This window comes from Egretta garzetta, unplaced genomic scaffold (assembly GCF_000687185.1).
Source record: "Egretta garzetta isolate BGI_Z169 unplaced genomic scaffold, ASM68718v1 scaffold215, whole genome shotgun sequence".
In the NCBI taxonomy this organism is placed as follows: Eukaryota; Metazoa; Chordata; class Aves; order Pelecaniformes; family Ardeidae; genus Egretta; species Egretta garzetta.
The window spans coordinates 476,592-491,977 of record NW_009259719.1 but is presented as its reverse complement, the minus strand read 5'-3'; the positions used below and the strand labels follow the sequence as shown (position 1 = coordinate 491,977).

The window sequence follows — 15,386 nt, the reverse complement described above, 5'->3', positions numbered from 1 at the left end:
CACACACACACGCACGCACACACACGCGCACACACACGCACAGACACACAAACACACGCACAGGCACACAAACACACGCACCTAAGCACGCACACGCACGCACACACGAACACACACGCACACAAGCACGCACACCCGCACACACACGCACACGCACACACGCGCACACACACGCACACGCACACACGCACCGGAGGAGAAGATGCGGCTGGAAAACAACGCCTGCATCTGAGCGCGACAGGGACCAGCCCAGCCGACGAGTGCAGAACCCATGCATTGCAATGTAAGTAGAAAGACCAGAAGTAAAAAAAAAAAAAAAAAAGAAAAAATTAACAAAAGCACATATAAAGAACAGGAAGAAGATCACATGTTGTCATAATCCCCTCTGCAGCCAGACAGGAGCAGAGAGGGGACCTGCCCCGCTAGGACTGGGAGATGTGCTGGAGGCTGAAAGGGAGGCAGGGACAAAACTTGAGCTGGCGGCCCAGCCCTCGGGAGGGGAGGCCCCCCCGCCCCGAGCCTTGCTGCAGTTTCGGGCACGGGCACCCGCTCCGGCGAGCTGCCGTTGGGTTTGTTTTTTGCTCTTATCCCCTGGCGCTCGCTGTGTGGAGCAAATCCCTTGGAGGTGGGGGAGAAGTGGCTTCCGTGACAGCGGAGGGAGGAGGGAAATAAAATAAAATAAACCAAACCAAAATAAAAAGAGAGGAGAGCCAAGAAAGCACTTGCTTCTCATCATCTCTCAGGGAGAAACGCCAACTCTGTTCTGCTTATGACCCTCTGCTGCAGGGAGCAAAGGGGAAGAAGGTGCTGGGGTAGACCTCCTAACAAAGCCGGGGTCGCGCTGCCCGGACCCCCTCGCCACCCCGGTTAGCAGCAGGCTGCGGGAGGTGCGAGGGGGCAGGGAAGGTTGCCAGGGGGACCCCAGGCAAAGCCAAAACGAAGCTCCCCCAAAAGCAAGGCGCAGAAATGAAAGTTTCGAAATAGCATCCAAACAACTGCAAAGGACCGGACCGAAGAGAGCTCTCCGCGTCGCGTCAGCCCTCGATGGTGCATTCGAGGGGCTGCATCAGGGATGTGAACATCCCCGGCCTGCTGCGTGGAGAGGGGTAAAGACACAGAAAATCCTTGTTATTTATTTATTTAATGGAAGCAATGTACGGCTGACACCCAGAAGGCATCTGAGCCCTGAAAAGAAAAACACCTCTGGACCCAAATGAGAACAAGAAGAATGAGACAGCAGCCTTGACCCCTACACTGAGAGGAAGGTGAACAGAAAGAAAGAAAGAAAACACAGAAAAGCCATGCAGGCACCAAACCTGTAGATTACTGCAGCTCTTTTTTGCTTCACTGAGGACAGATACTCTACTGACAGCCATGCAGCATAAAGGCATCGTGCTGATTGTGTTCTTGGAATATTTTATTTCTGGTCATGGGGAAGCAGGTAAGCAAAATAAATCAATATTGCCACTCATGGAACAATTTATCCTAAGTTTAGTAAGGGGAAAAGGGGTAGAAATCAGGTTTGTCTGCTAAAAAAAAGTATGTCAACATCTTTCTTTTAGAGTGGATTTTTGTAAGGAATCTGGGTTAGTCAATGTGTTCAAATGCTTCTTATTCCCTATGATACACAGCTTTATAGCACAGCCTCCTCCCAAAGACTTATAACAGGGTGGACAGTTTCATACATCCTTAAAAGAAAAAAGTGTATTATTTTTGTGAACATAAGAAAAGTAAGAGAGGAAGACAGACATAGATGGATTGAGATATGCTGGATATTTCATCCTGTTTTGAGGATGAAACACTGCCTTCCTAGGCAGGACAGGAGTGAAATGACAACATCCTTGGACAGCATCACTGTAGGAATCTGAATTATTCTCTGTTAACTTAATTTTGCATCATTAAAAGTCAGAGGCACTGTTTAGGAATTACTCTTTGTCCAAGGCAGTCCATTCATTATTTTCCCTGACTTAATAGTTAACATGCAGTGGAAAAGATTAAATTAGCATCAGAGAGAAAATGGATCAGGACAGAAAGAGAAGTTGATTAGCTATATATGTATATGTGTGTGTACAAATAAGCCTATATTGGAATGATAGTGCTGCAATGGTATTTACATAGGGTCCTAAAAATACCTGGAGAAAAATTCCTTAAGGGTAAGGAAGAAAAGCATGAAAATGTTTCCTTCTTGCTGTGGTTTAATACATCTTTAAGGCTAAAAGGGATTAATTATGCAGATCAGGTCAGAAAAATAAAAATAATTATTGATAAAACAACAATACATCCTTGGTGACTTTTCCTTTGGGGTACTGGCTTGGGATCTCTCTCTCTGCACAGGAAAGCATACCAGTGGTTTAAATTTCACCTGTGTGCTCAGAGTGTCAGGACAGGAACAACACCCTACTTGCAGTGATTTGAAAGCAATTGAAGTGTTCAGCTGCCCTGCAAGCTCCAGGCAAGTCAAAGGCAGATCAGGTGGCTTCAGCTCAGATCATTCCCCAGCTAGGACCTTTTTGATAACATAGACATCAGATTTCCATAACTGCAAGAGATATTTTCTTAAACACTGAAAACAGCTCATGAATTCACAGTCCTGTCATGTTATCCAGTGACTCATTTGGGAAAAAGGCTGCCTATCACAACATTACAGGGAATGAGTGGAGGGAGGACCTGGTACCTTAGTTCTCTTAGCGTTTTATCTTGGGCATTCACTAGTTCCCCAGGCGAGGACTCTCCCCATAGGACACATATGTTGATACATAGCACAGAAAGGTGACAGAGGTGTCTTGTAAAGTTGCTGATACTGCTGTGGAAAGCAGCTTTATAAACTAGCCTCAATTCCTCTGCATCCCATTCACAAAGTGAAAATGAATCTTCAAGGAAATGCAGCCCACGCTGCCTGCTTGGAAAGTGAATTTGAGGGGAGGGAGCGTGTTCAGTATGAAACTAAACACACTCAGAATAATGGTATAGGACACAGCCAAGAACAGCAAAATAATTGGATATTGAAGGTGACGATGCTAAGGATTCAATGTCGCTTTAAATAAATATATGCTGCTTGGTCAAAAGGTTGCACAGACCATCAGCCTGTGCAAGCACAAGGGATACCTGTTTATTTTTAATTCCTTTTTTTTTTTTTTTTTTTAGAAGCAATATAAAAATCTTGAATTAACCTTGAATCTTTACAGGTCCTGTTACAGGCAAGGTCAGTACTGTTCAGACTAAGCTTAGTTCAGACAGTGTTTAGCCAATCTGTGTAAAATGATTTGGAAGTCTCAGCCTTTTCCTGAGCAGAGGTGTACAGGGAAGTGTGCTTTTCACATACTTTATTAGCCTATACAGTGAACTCCCTTTTCAGCCCTATAGTTGGTCCCTCCAACATGAAATGAAACAAACTGATGGAGCAGTTGTGTGGGGTGTACCTGAAGTAGAATATTTGTGGGGAGTACAATATTTGCCTTCTGCCATCTCTGTGCAGAGAAGAGAGTCTGGGCTGTCAAGACTTGCTCCTTAGATCTTTAAATATAATACCAAGGGAAAAAAAAAAAAAAAAGGAAGCTCATAGTGGTTAGGCTGGAGGAATCACCTAGGTTTTATATTGTGAGATGTGACCCTTGGGTGAGCCTTCCCCTAGTCTTATGCAGGTGGAGGGCATTATTCCCCTCAAAGAAACTCTGCATTGGTCTGAAAACTCTTGCATATTGGGACAGTTAACGGGACTGACAACAGCTTGGGCTCTTGCTTCAGCCCCAGCCAGCCCCGACCGCCCCAGGGGAGCAGTGCCTGGGCCAGCTCTCCTCCCGATGGCAGCCCTCCAAGAGGGGGCGTGGTATGGTCAAAAATGGCTATTTCTAGCACCAAGCTTAAAATTCATTGCAGGACCTGATTATCAGCAGGGTTTGGTTTCCTCTGGTCTGGGGTTATTCAGCTCATCTGCAAGTGAAGCTGTAGGTGTTGGAGCCCACCCTTGTTCCAGGAGGGATGCGGGCAGGCAGACTGCAATCGGCCACAGTGGAAGAGAGCCCAGACCTGGGATCTTATTCTGTCCATGCCTCAGGTCATGGAGGCAGCTTGGTTTTGTAGCATATTCAGAACTTCACCTCTTGGGTATTTATGAAGGCTGGCTCATTACCTCCAGTTATTGGGGCTACTTTAGTGCAGAAATACATCAGGCTAGTCATAGATGGATGAAGACTTGCCAAACTTACTGCGTGTTGGCCCCAGACAAACCAAAGGGTTGTATAGCACTTCTGTTGTAACTAGCATTAAGAGGTAAAATTCTAGGTCTGACTAATAAAAACTTGAGTAACTCATGTCCCCAGGCTGGCTAGCTTTAAAAGAACATGTAAGATTTGGGGTTATTAAGAAAAAAGTTAACTAGATATAGAATAAGTGAAATCCAAGTTGGACATACATGATGAAACTGCTCCATCAGAAATAGCAGAAGATGCCCACAGGTTTTAGTGTTTACATGTTGCTCAGAGCTGAGAAATTCACTCTCCTGTCTCACTGTAGGAGACTTGAACACACAAAATCATAAATTTGCATATGGAAAAGAAATAAAAATTCCAATTCAAATCACTTAGAAAATATTAGGCATCTTTCCAGTCACATCAGCAGGCTTTGACCTAGTTGCCATATGACCTTTCTTCTGTTGGGTATCCAATGGATGGTGAAGAAAAACCCTAAAAATATTGAACCTGGTTTTAGTTAATGTCTACAATGTTCTGTTGCGTTACAAGGCTCTGAAGTAAGAGATCTCTGTTTGAAATGGTGTCCCAGGAATATCAATAGTATGACCTCCCTTGAACTGTATGATTCCCTAATCATCGGATAACACCATTGTTACAACACGTGCCGGGCATGTGCCATTGACCTGCCACTTTGTGGCACAGCTCTGAGGGACCAGAAAACAAACAAATAAATTAATCATACCACTTATGGAGCCAAGCCATCCTCCACGGAGTAAAAGCTAATCAACTTCATAATAACATGCAGTGCCCGTGTGCAATCAAACTGTTTAGTCCTCTATGAATTATTCAATGAGTCCTCCTGGCAGTTGGGGTAAGTTATTTGTTCGCCTGGCTGCTGTTTCTCTTCTGCAGCAGTCTCCCCTCGCAGTCCAGATTAAACATTTCATGTTGTTTCCACAGAATCGGTGAGTGATGGACAGGCTACGCTATCCTTGTGGCCAAGCAATGTTCTGCCAATTGATTTCTTTAAATGCAAAGCTTTTAATCGACTTCAGATTTTGTTTTCCAGTCTCTCTCCTTCTCTCATACTCCCTTCTGCTAATTTGCACTTTGTTCTTCTCCCATTTTCCTAATGACACAGCAGTTCAGACAGGAACTGTTTATTGATGTTGCTGCATTAGCAGGCAGAGCAGATAAACCTTCTTGTGACTGTTGTTCAGAATAACCATGTTTTTCTTCCTTTTCCAGGTTCAGATAAAAACAGCTGAAAAACTCAATACAAGACTAATAGCCCATTTATGGGAAATATGAAAAGCGGCCATTCCCTTTAAAAAATATTTCCTTTTTTACTTTCTCACACTCCTGTCTGCAAAGCTTCCCCTATATAACTCCTTAAATTTAGAATGCCAGCATCGCATTTCCTCTGTGAAAGCTTCGGTGGTGTGATCCATCAATAGAGATGGACCTTCTTTTAATTACATGGTATATTTATCCATAATCAAATAGCATTTGTAACATGGACCCATTCTTAATCAAAACTAAGTAACCTGCCTCTTAGTCAGAGCTAATGCTTGTTCAAAGCTCAATTGTAAGACCAGTCCTACTTATATTCTCTGGAGGCAAAGATGACACCTTTCTGCAGTGCTGACCAAAATCAGTTAATATCCAATCTACTTAAAACACAGAAATTGCTGTGCTTTCCGTATTTCCAGTAATTTTTACCAAACAGCTTGAACGTGAACATGAACCTAAATGCCACTTGCAAAGACATTCTTGAGGCATGCTCGTTATATGATTGCTCACCTTCAAGGATAGATTTATCTTTATTTCCAGAATCACTGACTCAGTGAAATTTACCCTCCAGAGCAGACAAAAATCTGGAATTTCAGATGCTCTGCAAAAAGGGGGACACTGTAAAAAAATCTCGTGGAAACCTGAGTCCTTTCTCAGGACAAAAAGACTCAGAGAAATTGCAAGGAACCACCCAGATAAAAATCTCTGAAGCTTCTGGTGTTCCCCTGTAACTATACTAGGCTCAGATGGAATAAGAAGTTCATAATCAGAAAGAAAATATATTGAAATGGTCATTGAGCAGTCAGGATGGTCTGAGGGCTTGGTGGAGGATCTTCAGTAGTGCTAAGAATCACCTGCTCAGTTGAAGTTGGGGAGCAAACAGAACTGATAGAGCCAAACATCCCCGTCTTCTCTCCTTTCTTCTCCAGCTGTCTTCTTCAACTCCTCCTCTCTCATGAAAATTCATCTCTGTGCTGGCACAGGGAGTGGTAGTGGGACTGAGGAGGAGCAGCTTTCATTCCTTTGATTCAAGAACAAGGTGCACACATAATTCAGGCACTGCTGCCCTCTAAGCTCTGCCAGTCTCATAGTACTTCACTGGGATACTAAAAAAAAATCTTGGCCAGCCCATTCCAGCCACTGGTGGATGACAACCTTTAACAGGAGGAAACCTACTGGGTCTCCAGACACCCCCTCTTTTCCTGAGGCTGCTGCTTACAATGTCTGTAAGGCAAACACACATTAAGTCCAAGTTCTTTAAAGGTGGCTTCCAACTGTTTCTAAGAGTAGTCAAGAGCATTTTTAGATCATCTGCTTCCCTGCTATCTGAAGTTTAAGACTACCTTATGCTGTACGTAAGCTAAAATGGCACACACCATTGGTCAACAGGATTCAGTGGACATACAGCAACTTCATTTTGTGTCCTAATCCTGGGAAGCAAAATGCATGAGGCATTTTCCAAGACAATGTCTGTCTCTGACCTTTCTCTCTGGCCTCTCTTTCTGTGCAGAAATATTACTAAGGAACTAAGGACAGAAGCAACTCAGAGGCAAAACCATACATGCTGAACACATTTTTTTAACCATAAACATTCCTGTTGGAAAGAGGGACATTGGTTTCATCCAACTACAATGATGATCCAATTTATGATTTGAGTATTTTTATAACGTTGAATTAGAGAGTCTTTTCTTTGACCTAACTTGATTTTAAAAGCAGTTTTGCCTGAGGAAAGCCTGGATATAAACTGAGTAGGGATTTTAAAATTTGACCTAGAATGTTGAACTAATAGCTGACCTTTGAACTGTTCCTAGATTACCCAGGGTTTACGGTCATCCTATGTTTCAGTGGAAGGGTCATTTCCTGTAGGACTTACACCCAGTCACCTGACTTGTGACCTCTTGGATTAGATTTATGACCTTGCAAGGTCAGTCTTTAACTCCTAGACTGTTAAGTTGCAAAGAGGACATTGTATGTCATTAGAAAGGCGGTTTTCTCCAGTATGGTAATAAGGTTTTAAAATGAACTTTAATTCCAGCATCCCAAGACACTACTAATTTCCAAACAATATGATGACTTTGTAGTTATCCCTACCTTTTCTTAATTTAGGAATAAGTAGATATATACATTGAAGATACCAAAAATTTGACAGTATTTGCAAATTGGCAAACAGAATATAGTCACCTTCCTCCATGTCAAGGTATTTAAATGAGACTTGATTTTCAGCTCTGCTAAGTATTATCAACTCCAACTGATCTCAACAGGAGCAGTAGAAACTCAACACCCCTCAAAATTATGCCAGTACCGCATAACTATAAAAATAAATGCTTTCTTTATGTGTTTGTATGTGCAATTAGTGTCTGTAATTTGTTGAGCAGGAATCATCTCTTTTCTTAATGTATCTACAGTACAGTTTGACTTTGCTTTCTGATAACAATAAAAATAAATGCATTGAATAAGTTCAGTCCTCAGATACAGAGCTTTACTAGAGTGAAAGTAAGAAAACACAAGGCTTCTGTGGTTAAACTGCATTTTCAACAGAAATCAAAGTTAAGCACCATAAGCATTAGTTTTCTAAAGACCTCAGTTTCTGAGTTAGGCAACAAAAATAAGGACAAGATTTATAGAGAAACTCCTTCCAAAGTTTGTGTGAAAAGATGAAGTAGCTCTCCTTAGGAGGAGTCCTCTTGGATGTCAGTCCCTAGAAGAGGACTCCAAACATTTGCATGGACACCTGTGCTACAGCCTGAGAACTACTTGGGAAATTCTACTTAGTAGTGTTTCTTTTGCCTGTCTTTCAGACCCCATGAGGCTACGAGCCTTCCGCTGTAATGGCCGTTCTTGCAACCCGCCAGTGGGAAACCTTGCAACAGGGAGGACACCAGTCACTCTCACCACATGTGGCCAGAACAGTACAGAACTGTACTGCTTCTACCCAGACCAGAACCTCCTCCGTCAGGTCTCCCATGGCTGTGGGCAGCCTCGCTGCACCAAATGCAATGCCAACCAGCCTGATAACTCCCATCTCCCTGCGGATATGACAGATGATTTCTTTGCAAACCCCATCTCCTGGTGGCAGTCTGCCCAAGGGGTACACAGGGAAGAAATCAGACTGGACTTTGAAACACAATTCTACTTGACCCATGTCATTGCTGTGTTCAAGTCACCTCGCCCAGCTGCAATGGTGTTGGAAAGATCCCAGGACTATGGGCAGACTTGGAGGCCCTATAAGTATTTCTCTGTCAACTGTACAGCAACTTTTGGGCTCCAGGATGATCTCATTGAGGAGGGCTCCATGTGTACATCCAGGTATTCAGATGCAGTGCCCTGCACCAGAGGAGAGGTAAGCAATAACTGAGGTTTGGACTAAGTTTAATGTCAAACAGCTGAAGACTGGCTGAAAATTGGAGAGTATATGCTCAAAGAGATACTGTGCGTATAAATTAAGAAAGGTAGCCCATCCCTAAGGGCTTTGTGTTAAGAAAATAAAGGGGCAGAAGAAGAGAATTTATATATCAATGAAAATGAATGGAAATGCTTTAACAGATTTCTTTTATGAGAGTTGAACAGGATAGGATTAACATTGCCTAATTTTACATTGCAGATACCAATAACTGAATTAGAATTCCAACAAAATAGATGTAGGAAAGTACACATTTGTACAGTCTGATTTATCCAAACTGTTTTCCTACTTTAGGATGACATAAAGTGTGTGGTCTTTCTTTTTCTTCTCCTTATAAAAAGTCCTAGATGATTGGATGACTTTTAAATACATCCTTCCCCTAAGTTTAATGTAACTTTTGCTGGAGGTGACCTATCTGGTTGTATCAAGCCATAGGCTCCAGAAATGAAACTGTTTAGAAACAAGAGGTGGAAGTGAGCAGCCAGATTTCACTATTCAACAGTGGGAAAAGGCCCTCCCTTGGTATGAATATTCTGGTGTGCTACTAAACATATGCAGAAGGCTTTCTTTTAAAATAAATGTACAGTTGCTCTGATAAATTCCTCTGATATGAACATTAATGACTGCTTAGTAATCAGATACCTAGTTTACTTATAACCCTTTTCATTCATCAATCTTTAAATGAAACAGTTTAAATGGGGAAGATGGTAAATATAATTCGTATTGTTTTATAGAGGAGACAGAAAGGCACAAAGAGAGATTATGAGACATTCCTATAGTCACAACAGTGGCTGGAGTCCTTTCACTTCCTTCTCTCTTCCTTAGAGAAGTCACAGTCCTCTTGGTTTCCCTGTCTGGAAGTGATCATGCAGGTTTGGCAGTAATACTTTGCTGCAAATTAAGCTCAGGTGTGAGGTGAATTGTCCAGATAGGCTTCAAAAACACAGTAGTTTCAGCAGTGCACTTCAAAATGCACTTGAGAAGAAAGAAACTAGTGTACTATACCTGAGACAGGGAAACAGCAGGAAGGGGAGACTGAGTTCATCTTTGTGCAACAGGCTGGGAAACATCCTTGCACATTAGAAATCTGGAGCAGATCATCTGACTACTAAACCATCTTGTTCCTGGAGTAGTAATTCTGCTGGTCAGTTATCATGATACATTTAAGTCAAATACATCCAAATGTCTTCTGCAGAGAGATTACAATTTGCCACATTGATACAGAATCTAGGCAACTAATATAATTTTCCACTCTTCTGTACCTACTAATCAAAAATCTGGAAGTACTTTGCAAGATCCATTTAATGTTCTTCAGCACATATGTAAATAAGGGTCCTGTTGCTGTTTCACAGATGGGGAAAGAGCAGCACGGAAAGGTGAAGTGTTTTGTGGTAATACAGGACAATTCTGCTTGAGTGAGGAACAGAATACAAGGTCTGAGGCAAATGCCTTGGCCTTAAATACAAAAGAACTCTTCCTTCTCTAGTACAGTATCCCCTGTTGCCCTGCACTACATTGGCTTTTGTGCTTACTAAACCTTGGGGAATATCGTTAAGACCATGTGTTGCTACTACAACAAATCTGAGAAGTGGATGGCAGAAAATCAAATAATAAAACATTCATCCAACACAAGCCTTTGTGATTACAAGTGCCAAAATGATTCTGTCAACTTGGGCAGCAACTACGCTGAAATGAATATGTGTATGCTTAATCAATCTATGCTGTGGTAGTAGATGTTAGAAAACAATAGTAATAGTAAGAACAGTCATATATTTACAGTTCATACCCTTGCAGATTCCAAATACTTTCATGAACTGTTACATGAATTGAATACATACAGAGGTCACTTCCTCCATGGGACAGACAGCTGAAGCTTTAAAGCAGCACACAGGAATCTGTATGGCAACTTAAAGGAGAAAAGACAAAGACTGTTTCACAGCATATTAACCCGAAAGGATTCTGAAGTTCTGGACAGACTTTACAGAGACCTCTTAATCAATCCATGAAATGCCATCATGGCAAAGGTGCAAAAGCATCAGGCTTTTCAGGTCAGCAATATGTCACAGCAGATTCTTTCATGAATGAAAATAAAGGAAGGAAGCACGTAGTTATTTGAAGTGATACCTGATCAGAATTGCCTGAGCGCCACTGCTACTCTTACTACAAGTCTCACAGGAGCTTTGCCAACGCATCTTAGAACTGTGATTTTACACCTGATTTAAAGATGTCACAAATAGCACCAGGGCATCCCCTCAAGCACTGACTCACAGCTGACTTGGAAGGAAGCTGACTGAATCCCCACCACTACTTTCTGCAGTGTTCTCTGCTTCTTTTTTACCTCCGCTCTGACCTGTCCAGTTACTGATTCTGGCTAAGCCTTGGATTGCCGAGGAGCTCACATCACAAAATGACAGCATTTCTGAAATGATCACAAACGTTCCGACTTAGATGCTAATTAATGCTCTGAGGTAAATGCCAGTTTTCTCTACTGAGGGGGTTGAAGTCATTTCCACTGCATGACACTCAGGGTTTTCTTGGGCATTGCCCACTTGGAGAAGAGACACAAATTCTTTTTTAAGAGGGCACAAAAGGAATCAAAAAAAGATGTGGCTTACTAAGAACACTTAGGTTTACAACCCGTGTGGGACACATCATGAAACAAAATTTCAAGACAACTGGCTTCCAGAACTGAGAATGTAGGTGTGAAAGGAGAAAGTGGTGGAGCTGCAGTAACTTACATGCATCTATAAACTGAGATGCATCTGCCTGAGCCAGCACATGCTGGTGGTCCTCCAGAACTACTGAAAGAGGCTTTTCCTGGGAGCATGATGGGAAACCTGGCAGAAGAGGAATTTTTAGGATACTAGAATGGAAGCAAAAGTGAGTGATGTGACAGTGTCACAACAGAACATAATGTATTACTAAGTTAAGGTGTATTCGTTATCTCTTGTAGATTATCCCTTATCTTTCACCTCTGACAGGGTCACACATCTCCATTCTGTCCCAGATAAGGTACAGCTGAGACAGAAGGTGTCAGGCATTTAGGGAACAAGTCCTGTAGAAATGCAAGATGACTTCCTAATGTCTTTTCTGCAGTTTTCTTTTACTCCGGCATTTACTAAACCCCTTACTCCTGTTCAGTTCCAGAGTACTTCTGCAGCTAGAATCTATCTGAGATCCTAGGTCCCCCCATCTTAATTTTTCTGGCAATAAACTTGCTGTATTGATGATTTCTGACCCAGGACACAAAGAAATTTATTTACTGCCAATTGCCTACACATCGTTTGCTTCATATGAAGCTCCACAAAATCAACACCTAGCCTTCTATGCTTATAAACACTTCTCAGTGAAAATCCTCCACTAGCATGTCATAAGTCCTGACTGGCCTGTTAAGTACCCTATGTTTTGCCTGTTGACTTCTCTCACTATAAGAAATTATATATTAAGTGGGAAACAAGTGCTTCTAATCCTGTTCTTACAGGAGAACTTTCTTAATTATTTGTAAGGGAGAGTAGTTACTGCTACCCTCATCAGCTTCAGTACGCCAACCTCCAAGATAACATCATGAACTAAAACCAACCCCACCTTTTTAAGGTGTAAATGTATCTACAGGCAATGATTGAATGGAGTCTTATGCATCAGCTGAGACCTTTTTTACCTACTTGTCCATCCATCTGTTTTTCCAATTTAAAAACACTACTATATAGTCATGGAGCTTCAAATGAGCCTTCAGGTCAGTTAATGTAAATCAAAACTCTGCCCCAAAAAAAGGACAAATTACCACAACTTTGCATCAGACATTAGTGTGACTTACAGTTCAAACATCATCTGGGGGAAAGAAGGACCAAAATGTTTCAACCTGCATCCTGACAGCACGTGCATTCAAGGATCTGGGAGATTAAGAGCACATTTTTAATATACTGGAATATCAGGAAATGAAAACAAATGTTCTCCTCTATCGAAGATGATGTTTGCATGAAAGGAAGACATTAGCATGCAAAGTGGCGTAGAACACTGACCTGCTTATAACCAGCAGACCCAAAAGGACACCCTTCCCCTACTGGGTCTAGCTAGTAGAAGGGAGTTTTGAATCAAAGGCTGGTTCATTTATGTGAGTGTCTGTGTGACAGATGACACCAATGAAGTGTGATATAATAAACCCATTACTGGAATACACTGGGGGCTGGAAGAATTGCATATGCCTGAATTAAGTAACTGGTTTCTATGGCAACATGTTAAGTGTGCCTTGTGCAGAAGACCTGTTCATTCTCCGTTTTGTATCCTGTGGTGACCTCTTTAGGGACAGAAGTCCCCAGCAGTGCCTTTTGTCAAAGATGAGTGGACTCACTTTGTAGCTGAAAGATGTTTAATCACTCTTCCAAACACACTCTGTGAATGCCAGATCAAGATGTGTTGTGATGGGATGCAGTTGTCTGCTTCAAAAGCCACCAAGTTGTTCAGACAGAAGCCACAGTCAACCCTATGGAAGACCTTTTCCTCTGCACTGACACTGAAGACCTTTGCTGCCTTTCTCCACCTACAGGGACTCCCTGAGCAACAGTTATGGCAGAGGGGGACCACAGACACCAAACCAGGCCAGGGGCTGGGCTCTGCGTGGAATGTATGTGATCCTGTCCCAACATTTCTTGCTGTCTTTTCTGAGGCTTTTCTTTTACTGCCAAACCTTTTGATAAACAAAGGAGGATCCCCTGCACACACACATACCTCATTAAGTGGCAACATCAATAATTCAAGAGGTCACCACTGAGGCTTCAGTGGCTTCTTAAAGGTCTGATTTAACATGGCAGTGGGGTCACTGAAAAGAAACATGTTCAGCACATCACAAGGTTGAATTCCTAGTAGCTTAGATGCAAGGGCAGGTCTTGCACTGCAGTGAATTGTCCAACAGTCATCAGGACTGGCCTCTCAAAGTTGCATGATGCTCAGGTTATTCCAACTTCCAGCTGGAAAGGATTCCAGAAGGGATTAGTCACTAGTGAAGGTAAGTGCCTGAATGTTATGACTAGGGCTGTCTGTTCAGCATTTCGTTTAACTTGAACTGTAGAGGAGATAGAATGCAGAGGCAAGTTGAGAGGAAGCAGTTAACACCAGCAGTGTAAACAAGCAGATAACACTGCCAGGCCCTGCTTCCCTGGAGGAAGAATTAAGGGGCTCAAGGATTTGTCTCTGAAGGGAATTTGAACTGACGAGACCAGCCCAGCATTCCCATCCCTGGCAAGTGAATTTCAGGAGGGCACCACGTGTCCTACTCTGACCTGGTTTGTAATGAGCCATTTCAGAGACATTTGGAACCTTATAAACCAGCCAGAAAGGCACAGTAGGGTTTTTTTTTTTTGAGCATTGCTTCTGCTTTTCCTGAACTCGTAAGGCAGTAGGCACCAAATGAATTTTCTTCTTACCCTGTTTTATAAAACCTTAGTGGAGTTGTAGCCATGACTTTTTTGTCAAGTCTCAGCTGTGAGAAAAATCGTGCCTAAAATGCTATGAATCTTAGAGATTTATTGTTAATTTTCAAACTCCAGGCAAAAGAACACTTAACTGTTTGCTCTACAGTTGTCCACACATTGCTGTCACGGTGCGACTATACACTTAGAGCTAAGTCTGTTCACGTGTAAGATTTCAGCCAAGACCTAGAGATATAAGTGGCTCCACTTATAAGAAATGGATGCTCTCCCAGGAGAAAACAGCCTGGTTGACATTGGTTGACACTGACGGTGTTGGGTTGTTTTAACTTCCCCTGACAATTCAGCAGACAGAGTGAAATGAGTCTTCTCATTCTCAGCCCCATTCCCAGTCGGGCTGTCTGCATCACAGAACTCCTCGTGCCACCCTTTGCCATTTCGGAGCAAGTATCATCCCTCGTAATGAAAAAGGATACTGCACTTTGGGGGAACATGGAATTGTTCTCACATCCTCAAGTAAGGTGTAGAATGGAAGGAATTTTGTGCATTCCCTGTATACAGACTGCAAGTTGAAGGTTTTTGTGCCCGGTAGTCTAGATTTTGTACTCCAACTACAGTATCTGGCTTGATAGAAGATACTGCTTCTCCCTACAAACCTTGCCTTTCTACACAGATGTAGAGATTTACATATGTGGATAACCTGAACCTACAGAATACGTTTTGTTTGAGGAGGAGAAAAAGTCTGCATGGTTCTTCAGATTTGTCTGCCTCTAACTTCAGTTGTGCAGTCTTTCCCCATTATCGTATTGGCAGCAATACCTAAATATTAATATTAATGCCACACTGACTGGATTACTGGAATCACCTCAAAGCATATGCAAATTGAAGGGACATTGACCCTTTCTGTTTTGGAAAACACAGAATGAATTCAAGATGCCACTGTATTGGTAGTAGCTGAGTTTACCCAGATCAGAGAAATTTAAAAAAACAAATGCACAATTTAAGAAACTATCATATTCTTTACTGGCTTCTAAGTTTTATTCTCCAGAAAGACAGAAAAGCAGTGGATCTTGACTAAAA

At 42.2% G+C, this 15,386-nt stretch overlaps 1 protein-coding gene across 1 annotated transcript in view; it reads left to right on the top strand.

Moving 5' to 3' along the window:
• The first annotated feature begins 1,374 nt into the window (after positions 1-1,374).
• Positions 1,375-15,386, top strand: part of LOC104126702 (netrin-4-like) — a 50,876-nt gene continuing 36,864 nt past the window's right edge. The window contains 2 exon segments of the mRNA XM_009639294.2: positions 1,375-1,441; positions 8,282-8,823. Of these exon segments, the coding sequence (XP_009637589.1) occupies positions 1,375-1,441; positions 8,282-8,823 (609 nt within the window).